The sequence below is a fragment of the Oreochromis aureus genome, linkage group 14 (genome assembly GCF_013358895.1).
Source record: "Oreochromis aureus strain Israel breed Guangdong linkage group 14, ZZ_aureus, whole genome shotgun sequence".
In the NCBI taxonomy this organism is placed as follows: Eukaryota; Metazoa; Chordata; class Actinopteri; order Cichliformes; family Cichlidae; genus Oreochromis; species Oreochromis aureus.
The window spans coordinates 6919064-6938099 of NC_052955.1; the positions used below are offsets into that span (position 1 = coordinate 6919064).

Here is a 19036-nt window from a genome sequence, read left to right on the forward strand (position 1 = left end):
TATTTGTGATTTCTACAAATTTCAGCATAATTAAAATAGGACAATGATTTAATTGTGATGTTTTATAATTATGTTAAAGCTTGACTTATAGTTAGTATCAGTCATGTGATTGCGTGGGCTTATTCGTGAAACAGTGATGAATCACTTCTGAATCACCTGCGTTTTTTTTCTCATAGTGAAACGGTTTTGTTATGCCGCCAAACAGAAACAAGTCCGCGAGACGTATTTCATTCAACCAGCAGAGTATCAAACCGCAGAACATGGCGGATTGATATAAGCTGATGAATCCGTCTGATACAGAAAATGAATGAGAACTAGTTGAAGTGATTATTTTAGTGCAATGAAAAATAAATAAGCCGTTCCGTTTTCTTAAACGCTTATATTTTCTGGTTTTCATTAAACTAAGCATGACTGCATTTTGGACTGCCGATCAGACAGAAATTAGTGTTATTATTATTTCTACCTTGAGCTTTTATGTGTAGATTACTTTGAAAGTCTAATTAAAGCACTTCTTAACAATTAACTTTTGCTCCCACTACAAAAGAAGCTATTTATGAAACAAAAAACAACACACCCATATGTAAGTTGTGAGTTTATTGATGTGTATCCCCCTTGTAACCATAAATCTGTTTCCACTGGTGTCAATCAAAATGTTTTAAATCACTAATATGCATAATATATTAGTTCCCAGTCCCCTCCACAATCAAGCAGGCAGTTACAAGATTGAAGCCGTTTGGGTGCATAGTGAGACAGTCACATACAGAGATACTGTCACAGGAAGAGAAAGAAAAATAGAAAACAAGAAAAAAACTCAAATATATATATATATATTTTTCATATAAGAACAATGCACACCACATGGAATCCTCTGGAAAAAAGCCATGATTGCAACATCAACTATACAGGCATACAAAGACAATACTAAGATAAAGAGAGAGAAAAGAGGATCCTAGGATTCAGTTTACTTGTTTGTGTCGATCTCTAACTGTAAAATTACACAAGTTGCTTTTCTTTAATCTTTCTTCCAGAAACCAGTTCTCCAAGCTTCAACTTTCTGTGTGTCTCTGTCTGCCTGCACAGCCCTCCAGCTCCAAACTGTTTTCAGGTAGCTTTGATGCATGGTCGGCCCAGCATGTCCCAGTGCCAAAATCCCAAAATCAACACTGCAAAATTTGTTACACATCCCAATAAAAACAATCAAAAATTTTATTACCAGCCAAAATTCATACTTTTTTTTTCACAAAAAGGTAGACTGAGTCATTTCCTAGATTTCTTGTTCCATACTACAGCATATTGTTTCATTTGTGCCTCTGGACTAGCACTGCTATAAGTTTTCATACTGTTCTTTACTTTAAGACCAGCAAAGCCAGCTAGAACATTAATGCACATCATTCCTAAATTTGTATTCAGAGTAGCCTCACTTATACTGTGTTTTTGCTTCAGATGACCTGTGCAACACTTAAAAACCCCCTTTAAAAACAAAACATTGTCTGTTTGTGGCATGTCACTGCACACCTCACAGTTTATGTGACACTACACTGAAATTAAAACCTAAAGGGCATCTGTGAAATACATAGCATGGAAATGGCTTCCATAATACATTCAACTATGTAACACATGTCAGCAAGTCTTTTTATTTACTGAACTTCCCTAATGATAAAATATTTGTGCGGGTAGGAGGGAATACATCATCACATTCACTTAGTGAAGGGGTTTGGAGTAGGGTTTGTGAGATGTATTTGAGCTGGGGGCCTGTGCACACCTTCCCCGAAGCTTTCTTATTGTGTGCCTGCAAACATTCACGACCACAAAGCTAAGAACCCTAAACCAACTCGTAACGTCTCCCCTGGGGAAAAAAAGGTGGAATAAAAACATCTATTCTTATATATATTTCAGTTGTATATGTATACGGCATTTTGTTATCATAACAAAGAACAGAAAGTAAATAATTCATGATTTCACTTTTTTCTCAGTTGTTGTTTCACTAAACATTTTAATTGGTACAAAGAACCTTCATATACAAGCAATCTATCGAGAGGAAAAAGAACAAAACGTCAATTAGTTTTGAGAATACCATCAGAAACTGCATGAATGACACTTTGCATGATGGGGAAAAAAAAGCATAGTGTCTAGTAAGCGGGTTTATTGATGGCTGCTCAAAAATAATGAAATTTAATATGATTCGCCTTTCAAAAAAAAATAAAGACATGTCCAAAAAAAAAAGTTATACATCTTGATCTGAGATAGCTGTATGATAATTACAGATAAATCTGCAGAATCACAATTTCCGTTATGCAAACTGGCAGATACATCACCTTTTGAAAAGAAACATGATCAAAAAGAGCTCTATAGTACAATAGTAGCAGTAGTAGAAGTAGTAGCATTACTTAAGGATTGTTTTGAACAAACCAGTAAATGGAGTTTGGATGTATGCAAATGATTTTAACAATAGCATCATGTTGGTCAGTAGTATGTTCCCCCTCGGTTGCCATCCTCTTATCAGACTCTACAGCGCCCCATGTAGGCTCTGGTTAGATTTGCATCTGCTCTAGGTATTTGTAGGTGGGATTTTCATAGCCGTGATTCTGCATCTTGTTCAGGTGTCGTTCCTCTGGCGTCAGCATGGGGTCAACCTGCAAGACAGATAGATAGATAGATAGATAGATAGATAGATAGATAGATAGATAGATAGATAGATAGATAGATAGATAGATAGATAGATAGATAGATAGATAGATAGATAGATAGATAGATAGATAGATAGATAGATAGACAGATGCACTTTTAAAAAAAATAAGACCACTACAAGGGCCTACAACATATAATAACTCTTCATGCTGTGGCATACATAAATGCTGCAGGGGGACAATAATCTAATTTGCATTTCCATATCCAGCTTTATTCATATACATCCTGATAATTTAATAGCTAGCTGATACTTGAAATAATAAGAGCCACAGTTCATTAGAGAGCTCTGCTGTGTGGTTATGTGCCCTCCAAATAACAGGTGGCTTACCTCCACAATGCCGTGACTGATTGTGCCATATTGCCTTTTCCTCAAAAGCACCAGGCTGGTCACAATCACAGTTGCTATGGCCACCGCGATCACCAGCAAGCCAATCAGTGCGCTGCTACCGAAGCTGAAGTCTTCTCCCAGAGGGCGGTAGGACTCCTAACAGGGAGAATGAGTCAGGGGAAGACAGGGAGAGCAGTCAGGAGACAATACATGCAAACACAGCAGACCACTGAAGCAATGAAAAGAAACAGTGAAGTTGTTTTTCTGTAATAATGAAGACACTGCATGTATGTACTAGCTACCTCATCCTACTTCGTTCTATTTAGCCATCTGAACACAAGATTCCCCCTGGACCTTTTTATGTTTAGGGTACAGAGGAATCTTGTGGTAGCTGCTACTTCTGTGATATGCATATAATGAGTGGAAACATGAATATGAACATGTCATTTGAAAGTAGATCTGCTATGCTGTGCAAAGCTGCACAGATTCCCAAGGCACTACTGCCTTTGCTTACTCTCTGTCCCTTTAAAGAGAACTGTTGGCAGTGATCGTTTTTTGGGTAAGTTTTGTAGGTGGTTCACTGCTAAATCCATAAAATCAGATCAATTGCAACTGTGACATGAGGTGTAATTTGTTATCATGATCAATAGTCATAATCTAATTCATGTAAGAATTTCTCTTTAAAACCCAAGACAGTAAATTATTAACAAGAGTGGACTGAAATGAGATTTCAGCCTTCCTTCAAAGTTGCTTTAAAATTAGAAAATAAATTGAGTGGAAAAGAGACGACTCTTTAAGCTATGTTACGAAACCATAGAGACAAAATCCGTTTTTTTGTTCTTTGGGACACGACTGACTCGTGAATAGTGTGTGCACATGCATGCCAGGTATCTTTGTGGAGGATTGTGTAGTATCTTGGCTAGTTCGATATATGCAAACAATCGCAGTCACCTCCGCTCATCTTCACAATGTAACCTGACACATATGACACAAACTAATCATATGTGGACAGCCACTGGGGTCAGGGGGGGGAGGAGGGGATTTCACTGCTCGTTCTCACACATAAACTGAGCACGCCCAGTTTGTGTGGATTCACATTCATCATATGAACTGAGATTTTCAATGTGTACATTCAAATACAGTCACATAACAAGCATGCACCCATGCACAAATAACCAAAACTCAACAAAATACGGTGATAAAAGTGAGGGGTTCAGGGGTCTGTTTCAGTGCAGTTGTTGTTTTAAAAAAAATAAATTCTGTTCTTTTTATTTACACAACCATCAGCTGCAGAACTGGTGTCTTTGCACACTCCCACACTCCCTCCTTCTTTCATCTTCTCCCCACTACTGATAACTACAGTTCCCCAGAGAGCCCTTTGGAGGGTGCTGCTGTACTCACCAGCTCATCATCATGCATAACGCTGACTCTCTCTGCACTGTAAACCACTTCTTTAACATCCAGTGACTCATCAATCACCTGTCAACACAGACAGGGGAGCCCAGGTTACACTCACCACAACGTGTGTGTGAGATCGTGCATGTACGACAGAGAGAAATAGGAAGAGAGAGGCGGGGGAGAGTGAGAGGGTGTGAATGTGCAACGCAGTAAACTGTTAAGGATTATCTGTGTTTGGGTGATGATACATTTGGAGCTGTCTTGTTCAAACTGGAAGGAGAGAGGGAAGGGGGTTGCAAGCATCAACAACAGACTTTCTTCTAGGAACACAGTTAACAAGTCTTTCTATGCAGACTGTCAGCCTCTCATTACTGAGAGCCCCGGTCTGAAGAATAAGCGCTATGAGTGGAGTGGGTGTGTTCAGGAGGCAGAAACTAAATCTGCTGTTTGTAGAGACAGAGCAGTCCAGAGTCTGTTTGTCACAGAACATAATCACGACGAACATTTTAGCTGTCACCACCATTTTTACATTTTTTTCCAGATTGCTTCGCTTTCAAAAAACAAACAAAAAAAACAACCCACTAGCATTTCCAAAAAGACACATGCATGCGCTCAAAAAACTTGCATAACTCACGTTAACACAGACACGCAAAAGTACACGCAGCTTTACAGTTGATGTTGGATTAGCATGCGAAACAGCAAACACACACACTCGCGCACACAGCTGCCAAGCATAATTTGAAATCCATGAAGAAGACTGCTGCGCTTGGCAAAGGAAAGTAACATGCAATGACTGTTGAACAAAGTGTAGAGTTGATCTGAATGAGGGTCGGTTGGCAGAAGCCAAACGCAGACACGCAAATAGCTCAGTGTTAGTTAGCCGTAACTATGACAACATAGTTACTGGAATAATCTGTCTCATTAAATGCTGAACTTAAGAGCTATGTGAAACCAGAGTGTACTCATTAATTTGTCAGCACAATTGTATCAAATTGGGGTTACTGGAATGATATCTAACTGTTCGTGTCCTGTGTTTTGCTTTAACAATGCTTCTCTCAAGTCAGAAAGAAAAATAGGTTTTGAGGCACGAACACATTCACAAACTGACAATAGAGCTCTTACCACATTCTCGCTGACCTTTGGTTTGCTGTTGATGATTCTCTCCTCAGCACCAATTAAACCATCTAAGCCAGACATGGCAGACCCTGGAGGAGGTAAAGGAGCACGGTCAATAACAGCAAGGTAGCACAAGCAAACAACCAAACTGGTATGGCGGTATTGGTGGTGGATAGCTGCACATAGATATCCAGCTACTGTCCTTGCACCCGTTGCATCAGTCTCCTTAGTTCACTGGTGACAACAAAGACCTTTCTTCCCTTCAGCACAGAGCGAGCACTGTGAGCATGACACTGACCTTCTACAAAGGCCCCCTCGAAGTGGTGCTTTGCATTTATCTGCAATTTCTCTGTAAACATGCAGTGAGTCACTGAACAAGACCCCACTAAACGACTGTGAATATCCTGGTATTTTGTATCCCTCAAATAACCGTGTCACTGTAGTTCAACTAATACAAATCTTCAAAAATATATGTCACGCTTACAGTTTCATAAAACGGACAAACACATCAGAAAAGGTAATGAGAGCAACATTCAGTATCAGCTTATTGCTTTTGGCGGGTGCTCCAAGCTAGTCAGTAGCAAACACTTAAGAATAATAAAACTGTCTTTTGATTGAGTATGGGACAAGCATGCACGTTTGCAAGCCTCGTTGAGCAGTGATGCCAGTCACACTGGCAGGGCAGGTTATCAGATTGTACTGCATGCTGCATAATCTTATATCCAGCTATAACAGTCACAGCACCATGGGAACAATGGGACCACTCATGTACATAGATTTGATAAGTCCTGAAGCAGTTTTTCTATTTTACTAAAAAAAGAAAGAATTTAAGTCATTTATCAACAGATTAAACAGTGTATTTCAGACTGTGGTTTAGCAGAGGAAACACTGAGCCTCAAACAGGGACACTAAATCTACCAACTTCTATCAGGAAGAAGGAAACTGAGAAGGGAAATGAGTTTGTGGGAGGTGAAATAATTACGGTATTTTGACAAATGCACTGAGAACAGGATGACAACGAACACACAAGAGTGTCTGACGCGGGGCTCATTGTGACCTAGCTCTACCTGATTTCAAAGCCACTGAATGTGTTATTTACCATGAAGTGATAATCCTAGTATGACAAAAAGCACAAAAAGTAGCTGAGGGCCAACAAAAAAAAAAAAAGTAGAAAACAACCAGATGGCTTCTGATAAAACAGAAACGGTAAGAATACCGAAAGGGAGAGGAGAAGGAGCAGAGTGAAACAAAATAGTAGATGGGAATGGCTTGGGGAGATGAGTGGGGGCAGAAAAACAAGATGCAACAGAGGCACCAACCTTTCTTGAAGGCACGTGGGGAGTCTGATAGATCGCCTTGGCATTTGAAATGAGCAACAGAAAAAAGAAGGTCAGAAAAGGGAAAGGAGAGAAGAGAAAAGAACTCAGGTAAGAAGAGAAAAGGCAGGATTATCAAGCTGTGTTAATTGATTAGGAAGAGTTCAGCAGGGAGGAATCCAAAAATAAATGATAAAAATAACTAAACTCCAGAAAAGGAGCCATTTTAGAATTGGCTAGCTCTGTCTAAGCCCTCTGGGCTGTTGGCTTGGATATTAAATGTTGCTTGGGGCTCTACTAGCAATTTGCCTTCCTTCTCGCTGGAAGCGTTCCATCCATCATTTTTTCTCTCCTTGAGGATTCAATCTTTTGCTTGGCGCACATGTAAAAAAGAATAGAACCATAACTGCTTGTTTCTTTCCCCCTTGCTTTTGGCTCAAGCTTAGTAGCAGACCCTGCGGCTTTATGACTTTTTAAAAAAATCTTAGCAGTTCTGTGTTGAAGGCTAAGCCAGTGGGAAATATGCAGGCGCAGATAAGTCTCAACCGTGGACTACAGTGCACATTTGCTTGGCTCAAAACACAATGTAAACCTATTCTCTTTCACTGTGCAACATGCTTCGTCACCACTGCCCTTCAGAAAGACTTATGTGTAAGGCCTATTGTTCTCCTCACAGCCACAGCGTTGTTCACGATGTTGCTCGTGACTGTGTCTGAGGCTGGAGCTGCTCACCCTCTGGATCTGGACGGGACCCCAAGGACTTGACCTGGATGGGCCGGTAGGGTTTGCCCTCAGACAAAGGGACTTCCACGCTCTCCTCTGATGAGACGGTGACATCTGGCTGTGATTCTGAGATGGATGACAGGAACTGGTCCATGTCAGCTTTCTGCTCTTGGAGTAGCTCATCTGCAGAAAAGGGCAAATGACAAGAGTATAAACCTGGGGACATGCCGACACCTGTAAACTGAGGACATGGCAGCAGCAGCGGTTTCTAAAATAAGCTTCATCGATTACTGTTAGCATATTTTTCCCCAGCAGTCAGAACTGCTGCAAGAAACGTCTGTTCTCATTTCTGCTAACTACCAATTATTATTTTTCTGAGAGCTATTTTCCGTGTAAATCTGCACAACTCCCAACAGAACACTGCACGGCGAAAGCTGTGACCCAGTTCTGTCACTGCACCCACTCCACTTTAACGTGTGCTGCATCAGTATATTATGGTTCCTTTAACGGAGCCAAGGAAACAAAAGAAAAAAATATTTTAATGAGTGGACACTGTCTGCTTTAAATTGCACCACTGGAGATGACTACGTCCCAACAGGTCTAATTGGAAAAATGAGGGGTTGTGAGCAGAGGCGCCTTAAAAACAGAGTAATAGCTGTATATACAGCTGCATAGCTGTATTCAATTTTCCACGACTCAGCCTTTTCTCTGTTTTTAATAATTGGAGTGCTAAAACCTTCCATCTGGTTTCTTTTAGTGTTTGTATTTCCTTCTACACAAAGAGACTAATGGCAAAGGATACAAGTAAAAAGTCCCAATGGGCCAGAGAAAATGTGACGTATTGACTTCATTTTGACTTCATCAAGCTGCCCAGGGATCTTTCACTGAACACGACTCACCAATTTCATCCTGAATCTCTTCGGCCACATATGGCACTTTGTAGAGCAGTGACAGACTCTGGTTCATCCTCTCCTCAATCACTCGCAGGTGAGTCATCACCTGGCATTAAAAAAAACAAACAGGGTATCACGTGACAAAAAAAATTAGCACATGATTCCATTTAGTTTAATTAAAACCAATCCACTAACTGGAGACCAGAGCTTTGATAATTCAAATTCAGCATCAGTTCCCAAAGACCCCCAAAAGTGTTTCCCATTTAAGACACATAATTTAATTCAATTTATAATTTTATAGGAAAGCTAAAAATCCTTAATAATGATCAAGAAGGATTATGTTTTTGGATCATGAAACATTAGTTTAAATGGCTAATTTTATGGTATTTAACACATCTATTTATTTCAATTACTGTAACATTAAACCAGTGACAATTAATAACAGAGAGAATTGCCAACTATTAGTGTAACCAATAAATAAAATAAAATTCAATAAAAAAAAAACAAAACATGATTATCCCATAAAAATCCCTATTTATTGCCACTGGTTACCTTTTGTCACCTAATAATATCTCAGATTACAGTATTGACTTTTCATGTTTGGAAATTTGCACAGAGAAGCTGTTCGTGCAGTGACCTCTTGTCACTGTGTGTGAAAAGATTAAAATTAATCTTCAGATATTGGTGTCAGCAGGAAAAGGAGGTAGAATCTAACTGAAATCTGAAGGGAAATAATGACAAAAAAAAGGGGAAAAGTTGGGAAAAGGACACAAAAGGAGAAGACGAAGACGTTACTTTTGTGTTGTAGCAGAATAAAACATTGCCCTAATGCCCCATGTCAAGTGAAAATGCTATTTATCAGTATTACTGAAACTGACTTAAAATTTTCCCCAAATGTAATGAATCACTATACAGTACAAACTTGAGGGCAGACAGCTCTCTGGTCTCCAACTAGTATATTAATGTACTAAACTAAAGAGAGCTTTTCATGACCACACATTTAAACAGAGCCGCCTCAGAGATGTAGAAGAATTGCGCTTTCAGGAAGTGTGCATATTCCCTGAGCTGAATCCAGACTCGCTCACAGCCAGCTGACTTGCAAACATAAAACAAGTTGCTGCGTGTAATATTCAAATCAGTCTTGAAGTGCCGAGCCGCTCTGACAGGACCTGCAGCCTGTCGGCCCCAATGATCGCCACCATATCACAGTATTGCAAAAATAAAAGCAACTCGTTTGATGGAAAAGATTTTTAAAAAATGTGGTGTGTCCAAAAACATTTCCAGTCACTACCACTATTTCTATAAACAACATGATGTTTGAAGAGGAGAAATATTTCAATATTCTTGCTGCCAAAATGGTTGGCAGGAATTAAAAAGCCCCTACAGACAAAGCTGACCAGCTTTTGGCAGGTAACCGGTGTTTATTTCCCACTATGATGATTGACTGCTTTAATCTTTCAGCACATGGCTGCAGTGCACCAGCGCCAGCAACAGATGGCAATGATGCACCTTTCCCTATTAAAGGTGCTCTGCAGCCCCGCTGGCACCTTCCTGTTTGTGTCTAAGAAGCAATCCTGATTAAGGAGACTACATTGTCCCCATGTTGGAAAAAGCAATTTTGATGCATCAAGCAACCTTGCTAAAGTCAGACAGGTGAGGGTAAAACTGAAAATGAGTCTAGGAAGACAGAGGATCTAGGCTTGGCAAAAAAAAAAAAAAAAAAAAAAAACCATTGTCAGGGCACAACAGCATAGATCGTTTTTCCTTTACCATCTCCCAGATCCAACTATTTATCTTAAAACAAAGTCTCTTCCATTCCTCTTTACTGTGTTTTTCATCCATCTGCTGCATGATCAGTAATGGTGGAGGATAACTATAAATGGTGTCGAAGGGCACTGATACACACACACACACAAACACACACAGAGGCGAGTACATCTAATAGAGGAGCTTCTAGCCAAATCCCCGTGCAGCCGCTCAGAGTCCAGCATTACACAAGACCTGCGCAATGTTAATCTTCGGCTGAGGCTTAAGTGAATGAAGCACTCACCCTCCCTCCATCAGACAAGCCTACTCACTCCTCCTGGGCTTCAGCTAAGAGGAACAGACACTCTTTCTACCTCCTACACACTTACAAACAGGGCAGAAAGGAGCAGGAGACATCATTATCCCTGCCCTGTCTGAGCATGAATAGGAGTATATGATCTTAGATTGGCTCGGCATGAGGTTTCAGATTTATTGAGACGGTGTCCAATACATTACGTCTTCATTGTCAAAACCAGCTGCAGGGACCAATTAAGAAAATTGAACTGTACAAACGTGAAATATTACGCATTGATAAATGATTAGCTGTTTTAATCTAATTAATTCTAACAAAAAAAGATAAACATTTCCTGAATCACACGTTCATAATGTGGGGATTTTATGTCATTACCTCTGGGCCCTGGCAATTCTTAACCTAAATCAAATGAGGTATTAGTGATGATTATCAGGAACAAACCCACTGACCTGTGACTTCATCTGAGCAGCCTTCTCAGGATCAACAGCCAGAACATGCTGGTAGTGGCGGATGGTGTGCTGGCGGTCTTTGTTCTCAGCACGGACGTATCTTCTCAGGGCTTGCAGGATGCGGTGGGGCTGCGGAAAAATGGGGCAGGGTGATCAGTTGGGTGGAATGGTACAATATGGCCTTGGAAACATTCTGTATAACACTGGCTGTTGCATGATTGAATATTCCTGTTTCGTGAGAGTATAATTGACATGCATTGTAATGCATTTTCCTTTTAATTTTTAATTATAAACCAAAAAGTGATATTCATAGTTTTCATTCAGCCAAATGTTTCATTCAGGATTCAAATTTAATCAGATTTAAGTTCATTTAAGAAACCAATCCTCAAAATGACAAGCCCTTTTGTTGTTATGTGCCTCTCATTAAACATGATCACTTTAGCTTTATGTTAGACATGTTAGACATAAAATAAGTGAAAATTGTTTTTCTCTTGCTCGTCATATATCTGAGGAGAAGAACAATGAGAATGCAAAATAATTAACTTCACATAAAACATAACATAAAATCTTCTGCAGCACTTACAGAAATAGCACCAGACTACAGATGACGCAATTAACAGTTTTGGAGGTGTAACGAAAGCTGTACTCTTAAATCTGGCAACGTCATTAAACTTGAAATGAGAACAAATGAAGGCATTAAATCAATTCCCTTTTTGCTGATAAACCTAACACTGGTGGTGCTGGAAAGGTGACCAGCACCTTTTAACCGAGTGCCAAACTGTGTGCTGGGAAAAAGCATCAAAAGTCTATTAGATAAAAGGAATTAAAAATAACTCGACAGAAGGATTATAGCTGTAGGGTGAAATGTGATTGACTTTGTGCTTTGGGGGATTTTGGGATATGTGTTTTTATGGGTGCAGTAATCCATTCTCTTCACGATAGACTGCAAGTTGTCAGAAGCTCTTTTAGCAGGATATGAGATTAGCTGCAATTGGTGGTAAATGTGGCCTGACAGAAATATACGTGTAGATTTATTTTCAAATTGACTACAGAAAGGAAAAAGAAACATCCAGATGGAGAAAGGTAAGGATGAGAAAGTTGCTCTGAGAGGCAGGTGTGTGCCATTTACCCTGGGGGGGTCAGCCTGCAGGGCAGCCAGGTAGTTCTCCAGGGCCAGACGGCGCCGGTCATTCAGCATGGCCTCTACCCGGGCGAGGTGAGTCTCCACCAGCTGTTGCTTCTCGCTGGCTGCTTCCTCCTCCAGGGACTCCACCATAGCTTGGAAGTGCTGTAAACCAGTTCAAAATCTTATATATGCACACTAAACTGTATGGCACTCTTTCAGTTTCTACTAACAGAAAAACACAAGTCTCAGTTTCATTCATGTCGCCTTCCAGGCTTGTTAAGGGACTTGGGGACTCATTTAGAAGTTTTCCCGTTCAAACAATGTCCTCATTTAGCCTTAGAGTGATAAAGATAGAACAGCCAGGGAAACGGGATCTTTAATGGTACAGGGAGTGAGGGACCCAAGCCATCATCCCTCATTCAAACAAAGGGACAAACTGAGGGGAGGGGCGACTCCCATGGGAAAGGATCAGTGTCGTACCTGGATCAATGTCTGCCGCTCAGTCTTGGGCAGGTTCTTAGCCTGGCGATCAGCTTCTTCCCACTCTTTTCTTACCTGGAGAGAGAAGTGCATAGCGAGCAAAGGAAGTGAAGTGGAGATAAAAGGAAGTCCTACTATGACTCAGAAAACTGCTATTTTGTTGGGAAAACAATACCAGGTAGGTAGGAAACTGATATGACCTTGTTCCTTGTTGTACTCTCAAATTCAAATGTTCTAATTTATGTGACATCTAAATTATTTAAAAAAGAAATCATAAATAATAAATGTTACACTTGCTCTTTTTCCTCCTAAAAATGTCAATTTGACTGCCAATGATGCAACAAAAAAAATCCACCAGCTTCATTGAAAAAGATCCCTTCAAAACATCTGAGATCATGTAAAATGTGGTCACACGGTGCAGCTGAGTGGAAAGATCCTCACATACTGGCTCTCAGGAATCAGTGTCCTGATTCTAGCTGGTAAACTCACCCTCTCCATGCGGTTACGGTGTCTGATCTCCAGCTGCTCCTTGGCTCTCTGGAAACGACTGTGCTCCTTGTCGTCAGCGGGGGTTTCAAAGTAGATGTCGACATCATCGGTGGGCTGAGGAGTCGGGAGCATGGCTGCAAAGTCAGACACAGACGGCGAGAGGTCAGGGCAGCAAACTGACAACCGGACAGACTGACACACATACAGAGACGGGCTAGCAGACCAGCTGATCCTGGCAGAAACAGGTAGGCAGCAAGACAAACACACAGGCAGACAAGTGGGCACAGAGAGAAAGAGAGTTGAAAGGCGAAAGGAGATTGAAGCTGGACCCAAATCCTCACAGATGCACTCCTCTCATTGGCGTTCTTCCACCCTTAGTAAGTCTGATAAATTTAAGAGAATCTGACAGTCTTTCCATTTCAGTTCTTTTCATCTTCCAATCGGCTTTCTGCTGACAGGTCACATCTCCGACACTAATAGAAATATCTCCGTATTTGACAACTGGGTCACAGGGGGTGAGGCCAGAGGGCTCTTTTCTTTACAGTCACGCACCGCTCCCTCCTCATATCCCTGCAACTTGCAAAAACAGTCCTGCTTCAGGCTGGCAAATAGAAAGACACCTCAAGCACTTTGGCCCCATCATCATCAAAAAGAGGAATGGGTTAAAAATAAGGACCTTTATTTTCTAATTCCTAAATTTAGCAGCTTCAGTCCCTAAAAATGGAGAAAAAAAATCCAGTTGGTTACAACTGTGAACTATGTCTAACCTGATGGGAAGTAAATCACTGCAGGCGCAAAAAAAAAAGAAAAAGGCAACTGACTGACATATGCTGGTGGTTTCTAACAAAAATAGTTGCAGTGCTCTGTGATCAGAAGAGACAGGTTGCGGATAGACAGACAGAAACAAACTCATGCCGGGAGCAAACATTGACCGTCAAAGAAGAAGAAAGAGGAAGACTACTAAGGGGGAAGTTTTTTTAGATTGAAATTTAGTTTAAAATTTAAATGCGTTTTACAGTTTTCTCTTTTACAGCTACAGAGAACTACGATTTGACAGTCAGGCAGAAGACTGAAAGAAAAGAAAATTTCCAGTATCCAATATTTTATTCAAGTAATTTTATATTCAAATGAAACCTAATGAAACTGTGATTTCTTTCTACTAGATAATACCAATATGGAAAATGTCTGCAGTTCAAAATTAGTAGAGCGTTTCACTAAAGTAATGAACCTGCTATATCTTGTCTTTACAAATAGACTATTTCATAAAAAAAGTAAATGAAAAATGTCATTATGTTTAGTGATGCAAGGCTGCAATCTGATGGATTAAGAAGCAGCAAATCAATGGTAATTTGAAAAATTGGTTTACATCATCATTTAAATATCAAACAAAATCTGATTCACATTTAAACAGATTTCAACTAATTTAACGGATTATAAAAAATATCTTCTTTGCACCAAGAAGATTCTGTCACTTTTGATATGATTTTTTTTTAACTGAAATAAGTAATAAAAAATAATTGTTTGGAAAAATAAAGCAAAAGAGAACAGCTTAGAGTATATTCAGGAGACGTGGCTGTGAAGTAACATGGAAAGAACGGCTATAGTGACTGAAGCAGTGAGAGACTGCAGAACAGGTGTTCTGTTTACTACATCTATAATTTCCTTGAAGGCTTTCAGTGGGAAGTCTGCAGCAAAGACACAAACAGATAAAGAGAGCGGAGGGTTTGTCAAAGCGGCCTCTGTCACGTAAGACTTACTCAGACGTTTGCACACGGCCATGCAGTACTCCTCTGAGTCGAAATTGTTGCGGTTGCCGGCACAGCCACCGTAAGTGAAGCGCACACACTTCCTCTGGCTCATGTCGAAGTGCCAGCGGGGCATGGAGGCACGACAGGGGCCGGTCTCAGCCTCCAGGGTGCACACCGCTGCCAGGGGACAGCTTGTTAGATCAACCGGCCATTTTGGGCAGCAGTCTCAATTACAAACACTCAGAAAACTACAGAAACTAGATAATAACATGATTCAACACCTCCTTTATGTTCAGCCTGAGCTGGACTTATCTAAGAACGAGAAAGGGTGATATGTCCCTTCAGTCTGATACAAGAAGAACAGTTCATCACAGTATCTGGTGTGAGCTCAGCTGATCTAATTACAGACCGGTGGAGATTTAGGTATAACTGGATCTAGCTGAAAGGTTGAAAAGGTTTGATTATATTTAAGACGTAGGTAGTGGCAAGTGCCTATAAAGGGAGAGTTAGAGGGAGGGGGGCTGAGTGGATGATATGAAAGCATCTAACAGCACATTACAAACCTTTCACTTCTTGTAGAATCTTGTCCTCATCCTGGTTGTCAGATATTTTGCTCTCTTTCTTCTCATCCTCATCCTCCTTGTCAGCCTCCTCGTCCTCATAGACATAGTGGTACTCCTCCTCGTCCTCCACCTCCTCATCTTCATCCTCATCTACCAATTCCTCCTTCTGTGTGGGCTGCTCGTCAGCTGGTGTCTCGCTGATGAGGGAAAGAGTCGGTTAAGTGAAGAGGTGTAAGCCATTGAAAGGAGTGATTTATCAAGAGAGACAGAGCAGCTGCCATGGATCAATGTCACAAAACTTGAATTCATCCAGATGGCCAGTTACATCCGCCCTTCCCAACGCAGCGTATATTTTGCTTGCAATATTTCATGAACATTACCACATGCAGACTCTGCCCTCCACCTTCGCAATTGCTCACCTGTCCTCGACAGCCTCCTCTTCATCCAGGTCCATCTCGTCAATCTCCTCATCCTCTACCTCTTCATCTTCGTCATCCTCCTGGGAGGGGAGGGAAGGTTGGGTGGACTCGGTGCGAGAGGCGGGGCAGCACACGTATTCTGTGCCTTGGAACTTATCAATGCCACAGGGCAGCAGCATGCCATAGCTGTGCAGCACCATGGAGCTCTTGCCGCAGGCCTGAGGGGTAAAAGAAAAGGGCACGTGGCACGGGGTCGGTCACTCCTCCAATTTATCAACTTTAACTTTGACAAAGTGATATTTGTTGAACTTTTATTAATCGAGATAATTTTAAAAGACCTCAGCATCAGTGAAAGCCTTGCCTGATAAAGGAGTATGTGAGTTTTGAAAGGACCAATCATCTTAAGAGCCTCAGGACACAACCACCAGAGTCAGGGCTTCCAGTGCAGACTAAGAATGCCAAGGACAAGATTCCTGTTTCTTTCACTGATCTTTGATAACAAGGTTATTTGGTATTCCGAGTGACTGTTTACAAAGGTGCAACCAAGCACATTCAATCAAGATAAGTCAATACTGCTGAATCTCAAAAAGCAGCACATAATGCCATGATCTGAAAAAACTCAAGAACAGATGAGAAACAAAGTCACTGTCATCTGTCAGTCTGGAAAGAGTTACAAAGCCATTTCTAAGGCTTTGGGACACCAGCAAACCACAGTGAGAGCTTTTATCTACAGATGGAGGAAACTTGGAACAGTGGTGAATGTTTCCAGGTGTGGCTAACCTACCAAAATTACTCTAAGACCAGGAGGTCACAGAAATATCTTAAGAACTGTAGGCCTCACTCACCTCAGTTAAGCTCAGTGTTCTCAATTCAACAATAAGTAAGAGACTAGGCAACAATGGCATTCACGGGAGAGCTCCAATGTAAAAATCACTCCTGACTAAGAAGAACAAAAAGGCTCATCTCACATTTGCTAAATATGTCTAATGAATCTGAAATATACAACTGTGGCAAATATGCAAAAACAGAGAAAACAATTCAGAAAAGGGGGAAATACTTTTTCACAGCACTGTATGAACTGTAAGAACATTTATATGTAAGCTGAATTTCATTGTTTATTCTAACTTCAAGAATAGTGCTGCATAGAGGAGGAGGTTTCTCCACCAGCAGGATAGAGCTCATTCTTCAGCCACATACTGACTGGAATGATAAATGTACCTTGCTTTCAAAAAGTCATGTAGTCCTTCAACTGCCAAGCTATTTTTCAGCAATGCTGATGCTAGGCACTGAGTGCAAGCTCGCTCTAATTGATGGCGCCTGAGAAACTCCACTGAATTTGCCGCCCTGCTTAAGAACATCCCAGTGGCAGGTGGTGAGGGAGAGAGATTGTTTTTGAAGCATTTTTCTTACTCACTTTTTCCCTCTGCCAAGATTTATCCGTGCTTAGGTGTAACATATTTGTTATCGACTACAGGTTGTTTTGGATGCCCCACAAACTAAGGCTGAAGATGATACTCAGTCTTTGGCCTATTTTTTTTTTTTTTGGACTGTAGGACTGAGGGAGCTTGAGGCAGGGAGTGACATGATTGGCTCTGGGAACCGTGGTCAGACTAGCCCCAAAGGGGTGGCTCTGGAGCCGCCCTGTGGGATTAGCTGCATTACAGCCACAACACTAATCTGATTAACAGCTGAAATGTGAGGACTCCCCATCCGCCTATGATCAGAGGACCTCAGAGACTCTCAGAGACAGGTGGAAAGACATTAGAGTGGAAATACTGGCAAGTAATATAAGAACGATCCGTATGACAGGAAGAAGAGACTTGTTAAATCTGCGAATTAAAGCTAACAACGTCTTCCCACAGGATACACAGTCTCCCACCATTTCCTGTGAGGTAATTCCTTCCTTACCTCTTTGGCCACACTGTGCCATTGCTGGTGGCTGACGCACATGTCCATACGCTCCTTGTGGAAGAACTTGCACTTTTCGGGAACCAGAAGGACGTCACTCACAAACTCGCCCACTGTAACAGCAAAACAGAAAATGGACCAATATGCCTGTTATTCACACCACCAATCTGTCCAAAAAAGCCTAATCACTGCCTAACAGCACTGCCAGGGTTTAAAAAATATCTCATAGTCGGACTAAAAAAGGAATAGATAAAGGGCAAAAAAGGGGGCCAAGATTCAATAATTCATAGCTGCCTGGTCCTAGATACTTCATTCCAGTGGTATAACAGAGAGGGCATTTGGCACTTTAACACGTGTAGCTGCCTCAGAACCTGAGAGGGATTCATCTCCCTTCTATAGCTGCATCTGTTACCCATCTGCAATCAAAATGGCAGTGGAGAAAATCAGGTTTCACACTGTGACTCTTTTAAGGTAGTCCAGGCTCTTCCTGCAAGTAAATGACATCATTTGCTTGATGAATTCAATTCAGCGATGTTTTATTCATAGAGCGAGCTGACAGAAAGAGGATCTGGAAGAAATAAATGGCTTGAAAGGTTTCTTGTGAGTTCCTATGAATAGATTTAAGATGAAAAAAGAAAAACATGCACGTCTGAGAAAATGGTGCAGGGGTCATAAGAAAGATTAAAAAGGACAGTGACTGCTGATATGCTGGCAGTGTGACAAGGTGCTCAGGTAGAGCCATGGCCACCAGAAACAGATGGAAAGCCAGGCAGGGAGAGAAAAAGAGGGCGCAATGAATAGAAGGTTTAGAGCAAAGCCCGGGCTGAGATCAGAGTGGCTAAAGAGTGGGCGGGCTGAAAACACACAAATGAGGGTCTAGAGGTTTCACGATGAGGGCTGGGACCTGTCCTATAACTGCTCATTTAGTGGTTCGCCCTAAACTCGGCCTCAGGCAGGGCTGCTGGAGCACAGGAGAGGCGAGGCAGGCGGGTAGAGGGCGAAAAAGCAGTGTTTTGGAAAATGAGAGGGTAGGATAGGAAGAGAAGAGAGCCTGAAATAGCAGAGGACTCAGCAGCTGCTTCTCACCACCCCCCTTCAGACCCCCGTCTGCTTTATACCCACCAATGGTTAAGGTTAGCCACATTAAGCAGATTTATCCAGGTTCTCTACTTAGACACATCAATTGCATCTAAGTAATTGTGCAATTGGAGGTTGGCACAAAATTATTCAACAGAATACTGAATGCATTTGATTTAAGATTTAACTGTCTTCTGGCTTTCAATGAAGATATGATTCATGGCTTTGTTTGACACTTCTGTCACTGAACATTTTA

The 19036-nt window shown here is 41.2% G+C and overlaps 1 protein-coding gene across 3 annotated transcripts in view; it reads right to left on the bottom strand.

The window, feature by feature from the left end:
- Positions 1–577: 577 nt before the first annotated feature.
- Positions 578–19036, bottom strand: part of aplp2 (amyloid beta (A4) precursor-like protein 2) — a 51052-nt gene continuing 32593 nt past the window's right edge. The window contains exons 4-17 of one of the 3 annotated variants that reach the window (XM_031760380.2): positions 17704–17816; positions 15796–16013; positions 15377–15573; positions 14823–14990; positions 13066–13199; positions 12577–12651; positions 12100–12258; positions 10971–11099; positions 8469–8568; positions 7579–7752; positions 5552–5619; positions 4418–4495; positions 3017–3172; positions 578–2633 (exon numbers count right to left, since the gene is read on the bottom strand). In XM_031760380.2, coding sequence (XP_031616240.2) covers positions 2532–2633; positions 3017–3172; positions 4418–4495; positions 5552–5619; positions 7579–7752; positions 8469–8568; positions 10971–11099; positions 12100–12258; positions 12577–12651; positions 13066–13199; positions 14823–14990; positions 15377–15573; positions 15796–16013; positions 17704–17816 — 1871 coding nt within the window. In that variant the 3' untranslated portion in view covers positions 578–2531. Of the gene's footprint in view, positions 2634–3016; positions 3173–4417; positions 4496–5536; positions 5620–7578; positions 7753–8468; positions 8569–10970; positions 11100–12099; positions 12259–12576; positions 12652–13065; positions 13200–14822; positions 14991–15376; positions 15574–15795; positions 16014–17703; positions 17817–19036 lie in introns of all 3 variants that reach the window. The other 2 variants (XM_031760379.2, XM_031760381.2) reach the window with 2 other exon arrangements.